A 10000-nucleotide genomic window follows, 5' to 3' on the forward strand; every position below is an offset into this window, starting at 1 on the left:
GTGACAAAACATATCTGTTGATGATTCATGGTCTGAAATTATAAGCAAGAAAGAGTAATTCAATGAAAATTTGGTTTAATCATTATGCAACTTATTACCAGTAGCTATAACACTTGCATTTTGGTAAGTCTTAATGGAAGTTGAAACCAAGCCATTTGCTCCTTTTTTCTACCACTGACAGATAATGACATAATATTATGGCAACGCTAATCTTCCGAGAAAACACACATTGTCAAGTGAAATCTAAACCTGGATACGCTTTTTTGCAGCTGCCCTTACTTTCAGATCTTCAACAATTTATGGTACCCAAAATACTGTCTGGCAGAACATAACTAGGACTTAAATAATAATAATAATAGTAATAATAATAATAATAATAATAATAATAATAATAATAATAATAATAATAATAATAATAAATATAATAATTAGGATGAAACACAGAAGAAGATATGGTTGGTGGTCATGTCGTGCCCACAGGAGATAGAACACAGAGGAGGTGACACAATCAAAACTGAAAATTAAAAGTATCAACAACTCGTGCTCAAGATTAGGGAAGGCAGGCCAGGACTTGTGGTGGAAGTGGTATCAGTTGATAATGGATGTTTGAGGGGTGGCATGGTGAAGACACACAAAATGGTAGCAAAAAGTGATTGAGAGAGAATGGAACGTGACAAGCATTGCAAGGACAATGCAACAAACAGTACTTAAGTTGAGCCAGGAGGAGTGTCGTTGTAATTCCTGCTCTAATTAGATGCTATTTTAAATTTATAGACAAAAGTATAGATAGGTAATTTTATCATAGATTCTTAGTTTAGTATTTTCTTAATTTATATACTATTGTAGATACACAAACATTTTTGTAACGAGTCCTTTTTTAGGCTCATCAATGTCACGTGTTTAGTTTTTTTCAGTTTTTTCAGGGAGACAATAATAAGTAAAGTGTTTAGTACAATCTGAATAAGACACGTTTAACATCCCAACAATTATTGGTGGGAATGTGTTTTTGGCCAGATTTTAAAAAAAAACTGGCTACATGCAAACAAATATTATAATTACAGCTGTAGAATAATAATAATTATATTTATTATTGTCAACAGTTAGGCATTAAATTTTGCAGTTATGTATTAATGGTGACTAATGGACACCAAAATACCCTAAAATAAAAATTGTAAATAATAACATTATTAACTAAGTACATACAAATTAGCTGAAGCTTTACTACTAAGATGCAGGAGATCATGCATGTTAAAGTTATACAGGTGATGGAGGTCCCTGCATACCCCTGGGACCAAACTAATGCTAAAAGTATATACCGGTATATCAGGATTAAACCTTTCCCTCCTAAAACAGCAAGTTGTAGATTTTGCTCTGTCTAATGCCATGTGATTTTGCATGTCAAAACAGAACCCCTTAGAATTGAAAGGGATATACAATAATAAATTATTTAGGTCCACTCTATAGCGAAAACTCTATCCCCTTCAACCCTTTGGCATGAATGGGTTTAGTGACAATGCTAATAATATAATATTATAATAATTATTGCAAGAAGGGAACTAATACTCACCCCAGTTTTGCCGCCACATGAATTCTAGATTTTTGTCTTTAGCAAGATGTTTCTTCACTTGATAATGAGTCCGCTGAATTAACATAGAATGGAAACCCATTCTTTTGAGAAGGTAAGCCATTGTGGGTGTATGTCCAAACGGATCAATGGCCCACCCTGACATAGGCTTTATTCCTGTTAAATACAGAATGATATGAAATTAATACAACTGTACCTCCAAAAGCTACCTTTGGCTGACTTGTCTGAAGCAAGGTTAGTGTTATTTTTAGCTTAGGACAACTGCAGCCATTTGTCCTTTAATAGTTGAGGAGAAACATTCAGCGGACACTTTCATGATATGTCCAGAGATGAATGTCAATTACATGTACATGTAGATGCATGCGAATTTCAGTGTTCCCTTGCTCTTTTCTATTATAGCTTCAACATCACTCATGTCTTGGCATACAGACAATTAACATCACAAAGCGTCCCCAAGATGCTGCTCCTCAGATAATGATAAACTATAATTGCATTTACCCTGACCCTAAACCCTAAACCCTAACCCTAACCCTAAAACCTAAACCCTAACCCTAAAACCTAAAACCACTAACCTTTACACTTAAAACTCATTGTCAGAAATAGGTTACCGTAGCAAATGCTTACTAGACTTTATAAAGGGACGATTCGCGTTGGAAGCCAAAACTGGGCCTGCATCTAATCATGTACATTTCTGGACATGAGTGACTCTAAAAACAAATTGCGATTTTGAGATGGCAATACCACATTATATTGACGGCTAGTTGGGAGAAAATATATTCCGTATTGGGCGGAGTCGCAATTTGTTTTGTATCGTGATCCATCATTTGTAAGGATAAATAAAACTGTAAACTAATCAACCCGCGCCTGATCGAAATTTCAATTCTTTCTACCTGGGAAACGTATTTGTTTGCGTACGTCAGCAACCCAATTCAGTGCAACGAAGTCAATTTCAACATTAGAACCAATCACAGGCCGCAAAAGTGAGACGGCAATCCTCGAAATATTGACGGCTCGCGCAAGGCAAAACTATAAGAAGATCGCAATACTTTGTGAGATCAACTGTCTGAGTGTATTCCAAGACATGAGTGACGTTGAAGTTGGGGAGAAGAGCAAGGGAAACGCTTTGTGATGCTTATTTTAATGGGGACATAGTTTTTCAGTGAGTGATTAAATCGGCATGCTTCTAGGTAGGGGCATTTGGTTTGCAGCTGTAATCCCGGGGGGTGACTACTTCCTATTAATGGGCTGATGGGGATGTGCCGCTGGATGGGGTCGCATTTTCACGACTGGATTGAGTATCATCATGGCAGGGCTCGAAATTGCGACCAATACGGTCGCATTTGCGACTAAATTTTTCCCTTTGCGACTAAAATATCTGGAGAAGTCGCAAATCTGCGACTTGTTGTCACCTTCGTTCTTTCGAAACAAAAGGGTTAGCAGTTGCCACTTTGCTGCTACTTTTGCTAAAATAACTAAATAAATAAATAAATGACAAAATTATTTTGTTTCTCGCTGTGAATTTTCTCTGAAGGTAGCGTAATTGTATAGTAATTTAGCTGCGATGTTACGTGCACAGCTCCATTCCTTCGATCATTCGCCATTTTCAGCAGTTTCTTTACACACAAGTACTGCGGGCTCATATTTTTTTGCTAAACCGCTGACAACACATTGCAGCGCGGCGATTTTGCGACTAAAATTTGCGAAATTGCGACTAAATTTTCGTATCTTATCGCAAAATGCGACTGGATTTTTTCGTTAATTTCGAGCCCTGCATGGGGTTGCATTTTCCACAGAATTCCCGACAGAGTTCCTAGAATGGGGTCGCAAATTGTCAAGATTTTGGAGGTAAAATTCTGGCTAGTTGGATTCACAAATCGAAAGATTTGTGGTAAAAAAAAGTTGTTACAGAAAGAACTGTAGAACTGTTGATTTAATATTTACTAGTCGCATTACAGTCCACTTTAAAATTACAATTAAAAGGCTATATGTAAGGTTTATGCATAAACAGAAAGTGACTAAGTTGGGGTCCCTAATTGGCCATAAAATAGACTATAAAGGGCAAGGGGTCCTGAGAGGCAAGTGGCACATACCCAGCAAAAATTGACCCATGTAAACCCCCCGGGGCTGTAATGGGGAGGAATGATTACACATTTTGCAGTGAGAGCGATTTCCTTTCTCCAACCTGGCACTGACTCGAAATCCAAAATGTAGATTATTCACATTAGACATTTCAGAGGTGTACTTTTAGGTTGCCTGGTGTTTCGTTTTCTTCACAAATCCTCTCTGTTCTAATTTTTTATTTTTTATCACCTATTTCAATTATTGACCTCTTACTGTACCTCAGAAAAAAAAAACCTTTCGCATAACATAAAAGAGATAATATTATCAACTATAAAATTACTTATTACCAAACATGACACAATGGGATGATGAAAGAGAGGTTTTTGGGAATATCTCAGTCGAATAACGTAAACACCCGCAGATAAGCCACACCTCAAATTTTGAAAAAGTTTTTGGGAAGAAATCAAAAGAAAGCCAAAGTTGAGTCTTTAGAAGTCTTCTTCATCCACTGTTCGACATGAACTCACTGTTAACATTGAAACGGAAAATACTTCAAAGTCTTACCCACAATTTTAGCACCTTAACAAATTATAATGAATATCGTTTCTAGCAACTTTGACATATGATTGATATTTTCCTGGTATTTGTTGACAGGAATTTCTTCACTCAACACAGCTTTTTCATAGATTTTTGTATTGCAACAAGAACATGACCGGAACGTTTGTAGCTTACTAACCAAGCTACATATAGCATTAGATTGGACGCGAAGATGGAAAACTGGACACTGGAAGCAGCCTTTTTCAAATGTTCCCGCAGATAAGCCACTCCCCTGATTTCTAGCGACAGTTTTAGGGGAAAAGGTGCAGCTTATCTGTGGGTGTTTACAGCAATTCATTGAATCTACTGACCTGTTCCTAGAAATTTTGCAATCCACTGATGGCCTTCAATAAGTTGGTCTAGCATGGCATAGTAATGGGTGTTGGCTTCATCATTCATAACCCAGCCACCCGTGACGATTTCTAACTGCCCCTTTGATAACTGGCTACAGAATGACAAACAAAGCAAATAGAAATAATAACTTATTATCATTGTTAGCTTGCTATGCCATTAAGACACAATCAATGTACATGTAATAATAATTAAAAAGAGATCAATTAAGAGCAAAGACAGCTGTTTACTTTTCAAAATTTTGGGTGCGTCCCTTTGGGATGAGCTGAAAAAGGATCTCTGATCCAAGATCACTTGGATCATGGTGCATCAAAGGAACCAAAAAAACCTTTCCCAGAGAGTGGATTCATTGATAATGCACCGTGATCCAAGGGATCTTGGATCAGTGATCCTTTTTTGGATCATCCCAAAGGAACGCACCCTTTGCCTTCAGAATAGACCAATTTCGATTTATTAAAATTCACTCATAAAAAGAACACACCATCTCAAGGCTCTGAGGTATTATGAGGATTTGCCTGAGTTTATTCCCCAGAGCCTTGAGATGATGCCTCTTGTTTAGGGCTGAATTTTACTATATCGAAATTGGCCTATTACCCAAGGCTCACATGGAACTCTAGCTGCAGAACATTTTGGGTTGAGCAGCCTGGGTTCAGGGCCTGACTGGGTCATCAATGATGTAACAGGTGGGAGCTTATTCGAGGCTATGTGTACTAGGTGCTTATTTAATAATTTCACCATTTTCAGCAAGTAGTAAGTTAATTTAAATTTGCAGCAAAAAAATCAACAATAACAAAGGATGTAGCAAAGCAGAATGTTACATTTAACTGTTTATCGAAAGTTTTAATAAAATATGGTACTACACAAGTCATGTAAGAAAACCTGGTCTTCTGGGAAGTCTCATTGTACACGTAGCACTTAATGGTCAATTCCGAGGGTGCACTTCAGTTTTTTTGAGGGGTAGCCACTTATTTGTCGAATGAGTGTATTTGAGGTGGGTGCTTTACAATCAAATAAGTATGGTATGTTTCCCTGGCAAGACACTTTACTCTTACAATACCACTCTTCACCCACAGGATGGGTGTTGGCATTTTCATTGCTTGGGATTATCTTGCCATGCATTATTTCACATCTCTTCCAGGGGAAGTAGAAATACTCCTAGTCAATCAATGTTATGGAAAAAGGGCATTGGCTCCAGCTTAATAGGCCATATATCCTGAGTTACTTTAAATTAACCTTACCTTGATCAAAATAGCTGGTATTTGAGCAATAGTGTGAAAAACTGATTAAATTTTCAGGGTTTTTTAAGTGACTGGTCCTGATCAAGTCTCACATTTTCTCAGGTAATACATGGGATTAACAGCTTACTCACTCAAGGGCAAGCCTCTTTCTTCTTTCATCAGTGTCTGCCCACCACATCGAGAAATATGATATTTCTGCCCAAATAAATTTTCTCTTTTTATCAATATCCAAAGCATCAACCACATTATCCAAAATATGTCGCGTCTGCTGGTTGTAGTAATCATCTAGTGTCTTGATCCAGCCTAAGATAGACAATAGTAGGTCAGAACAGAAATGATCCTCACACCCATCTGGACAATTTAATTAACCCTTTCACTCCTGTAAGGGCCACTGAGACTTACAGATTTTACTCTGTCTAACGCCAGACGATTTTACTTGTCAATGGGGAACCCCAGAGGAGTGAAAGGGTTAAGCAATTATCTCTTATAGCACCTGGAAAATTCAGGTGGCTACAACGGAAATCGAGCCTGGCCAATTGACCTCTATGATGCCAGTGCAGTGCTCTATCAACTGAACTATGAAGCCACACAGTTGAAAGCAGGTCAGTTTGCGGGGCTCATTTGTTCAGGGGTTTCATTAGAAGCCAGTCACCGGCGGTATACCGTCGTCTGTTTGTCAAAAATTTGCTTCTCACCGCTGGCTACTCTGCTTTAATTTTCACCCAAACCCTTGTAAAAGACAAGAGTGACCACCGCTTACATTGATGTACTTCAAAGGTTATTGAAAATCCTGTTTGTTCCCATGAAAGGAAATGATGAAAGAAATGTAAATTAATTTTTTAAGTCAGTAGAAATAGAGTAATTACGGTAATAGTCTGCACTACTAGACGTAATAGAACTTTATAATTATAATTTTGTTAGTTGTTTATAATTAAAATCTCTTTATTCCAAACTGCAATGATGATGAGCAAAATTTCTGTGAAACTCAAAAACTTTGAACACTAGAAATGTACATAGGGTTGCTAATGTCTTAGCCTGCCTTGCTGGTGCAATTCATGTGCCTGTGTGAGCTACGTGTATGTGAGAGGTTTTACAAGGCAATTCTGCCCACTTTCTTTTTTTCTGAAATTAATTAACTAATTTTTTATACTTACATGTATACCTACACCATACTCACTACTCACAATGTACACTACACTTTATACTTGCACTACTTACAATAACTTACAATACAATTACACTAATCAAAATACAGTTGGTCTACTTCCAATGCTCTTTTTGTTGATTGTACATTAATTGATCAAACCTTAAAAAACCACCACCGGGCGGGCAAATACTTTTACCCATCCTCCTTCCAAACTTCTTCAACAAATTTTGTTAACCAAAAAATTCAACGACTCTGCCGCCATGTTGACATTATGTTCACATCTAGACTTTAGATTTCAAAAGTCCCGTTCCACGTCGAACCCTGCTAATCTTCATTAGCTGCTTATTTGTTAAGGTGCAGGTGTGAAAACATTAAAGACCAATTTGTGACATATCGTGTTGATTTTGGAAAGGATTTTTTCAACAAGGCTTTTTCTTGGTAGTTTTCAAAATTTTCTCTACACTTTCTCTTACTCAGCATTTTTAACCAACCTTCTTCAACCATCGACTGCAACAAATAAAGAACTGAAGGGGAAAAACATGCTTTTAAAATTACCATGATACTGCTCAAAAGGTCCAGTTGTTTTTCTTGTATGCTAATACATTCCCCTCACAATTATTTGAACCTTTGTTCGGACTCCCGAGGGACACAATTTTTGTGGAATGTTTTTGAAGCTGTTCAAAAAACTCCCAGCATGTGTTTATTGGGTATAAAAACACTTGGCGTAAACCAGGTAAAACACTGCTGCTCTTTTTTTAAACATACTTAGAATATTATTATTGTTACAGTAGTTGTTCTTCCTGAAGATGGTTTCTAGGTACTTAGTCTCATTGGAGAGGCAGAGGGTCGAAGGGGTTTGTACTGTTGTAGCTGTGTGTGATGTTTGGTTGTAGGATGATTGGTCAAGTAGTCCAGAAAAAGGATGTCAGTATGGATCCGATTCCTATTAAAACAGTTGTGCATAGTCTATTATTCTCGTCAATTGTCTAGGAAAGGTAACCAGTCTTATTCCTCTATCGCCTTGCTAAACTGTCTGTCAGCATTTTGTCTGTTAAAATGTCAATGGAAATCGTTGATGGGGTCTTTGTCCTCTGCAGTGACAGTGATGTTGGCATATTGTAGCCAGAAAAGAAGAATCTGTTTGTTGGTAGCGAGGGATGCATGACAATCTCGGCTACAACGATGGACACTGGTGAGCCTGTCACTGTATATGGTGCTGATCACAGCAAGTTGGAAGTAGGTGGGAGTAAGGCAAAGGTTCGGTAAGTCCATTAAGTCGTCCATTGGTAGCAGTAGTTTGACAGTCAAGTTCTTGATAGCAGTCTTTGTGCAGTCTGGTGCAGGTTGACGTGGAGTACAGCTGTACTTACATGTACTAGTGAACAGTGATTTTACATCAAAGGCATTAGCATGTAGTTGCCAGGTGCTTTTACCGTCTTGATAGTGTCAATAGAGTTATCTATTGTTACTTTACCAGGGTCATTGTGAGAGTGAGGCACCACAAAGACATTGAGAGGCTCATCGTCAAATGATTTGTCATCATACTGCACATCCCATCCTTGCTTCCATGCACCACCATCAATATCATCAAATGGCATGATATCAAACATATCCAACATCTGTTGACACCAAAAATTTACATTGTATACAAAATTAATGAAAATTGAAAATCAAAATAATAATAATAATTAAATATATTATTGATGTAAATTGTATTTTTCTTCAATGGCAATACAATACATATACTTAATTGACCACTCCCCAGTGGGGCTTTTCAGGGCCAATGAAACCCAAACACGACAAAACAGAACATTCAACAACAACTATTAAGAATCCCAACTGGCCGGAGGCAAGCCAGTAGGCTATTTACAAGTGCAGCTGAGAACTTGAACCAGGGACTACCAGGAACAAATTCAACCAGTGGCCAGGACGTGTCTTGAAACTGGGATCCCCAGATCTCAAGGCAAGTGCCCAAACCACTGGGCCACACTGCCTCCTTGGCATTTAACAAGAGAAGTGACCAGGGTAACACATAAATGGCAGGCAGGATCCAATATTTGAAACTCAGGGACACAATGGTAACGGAGAAGTGTAAACAGCTGTGCCATTACCTGAATCTTAATAAAAGAAAAACATTTACCTTGACATTTGCAGATTTTCCAGAAGCTGTCCCTGAGAATACACAACCATCATCAACCCCAGCAGTCCGTCCTTCATGTCGTCGATTGGTAACAGAATCTTTCTGTTGTTCCTTAGTGTCACTTAGTTCCTTGCCATGAAATCTTATTTTGTCAACCGTCTTGAGCATATTGCTCATAATTTTCTCAGACCTGCCAAGGTTACCTTCCAGTTGATTCATGTCCTTTTCCAGATCATTCAAAGGTTCTTCTATTTTCTTCTTCATCTGAAAAATTAAAGGCACTGAACCATTTAACCCAAGGCATTCAGGACTAAGAGTTTTCCCAATGCCAGGTAAAATTGTCTTAAGTTAGAGTAAAATATACAAGTGTCACTCTTAGGAGGGTATTAAAGGGTTAAATTCAAAAGGGAATATTTTGCTGTGTGCTGTGGGACAATTTTCATGTAATGAAAATCTGGCTGCTAAGACTGAAATTCATCCAATCAGATCACTACAATGAGCAATGCAAACTTTTAAACACAAAAACAATGGGATGGAAAACCTATCAGCTGAAGGTGGACCTTTTTAAGGCCAAGGAATATTTTAAAATGTTTCTCAGCTCATCCTTACCACAAACAGTTAAATTGTACACAACCACAAATTGTTAAATTGTACAGTTTTCTCTTAATGCATTTCTCTTATTGCTTTTTTGTTTTAGTTTAAACATTTCTATCAGCGTTTGTCGTAGCTTTAACATTTTCTGAGGAAATGGGGAAACCAAAGAGAAATCATTCGGCTAATGCTGCAGCGGCCGACGAAGATAACTTAGAAACCAAAGATGAAGGAGAATTGGTCTCCATTGCTACAGTGAAGCAAATGCTTGATGTTCAGCAGTCCATGCT

General features: G+C 37.8%; 1 protein-coding gene across 1 annotated transcript in view; it reads right to left on the bottom strand.

The window, feature by feature from the left end:
* Nucleotides 1-10000, bottom strand: part of LOC138007675 (alpha-mannosidase 2-like) — a 42078-nt gene that overhangs the window by 28352 nt on the left and 3726 nt on the right. Inside the window, exons 2-7 of the mRNA XM_068854718.1 lie at nucleotides 9120-9383; nucleotides 8454-8598; nucleotides 5964-6135; nucleotides 4555-4688; nucleotides 1568-1741; nucleotides 1-32 (exon numbers count right to left, since the gene is read on the bottom strand). The exon at nucleotides 1-32 is cut by the window's left edge and continues 54 nt beyond it. Coding sequence (XP_068710819.1) covers nucleotides 1-32; nucleotides 1568-1741; nucleotides 4555-4688; nucleotides 5964-6135; nucleotides 8454-8598; nucleotides 9120-9383 — 921 coding nt within the window. The remainder of the gene's footprint in view (nucleotides 33-1567; nucleotides 1742-4554; nucleotides 4689-5963; nucleotides 6136-8453; nucleotides 8599-9119; nucleotides 9384-10000) is intronic.

This window comes from Montipora foliosa, chromosome 6 (assembly GCF_036669935.1).
Source record: "Montipora foliosa isolate CH-2021 chromosome 6, ASM3666993v2, whole genome shotgun sequence".
In the NCBI taxonomy this organism is placed as follows: domain Eukaryota; kingdom Metazoa; phylum Cnidaria; class Anthozoa; order Scleractinia; family Acroporidae; genus Montipora; species Montipora foliosa.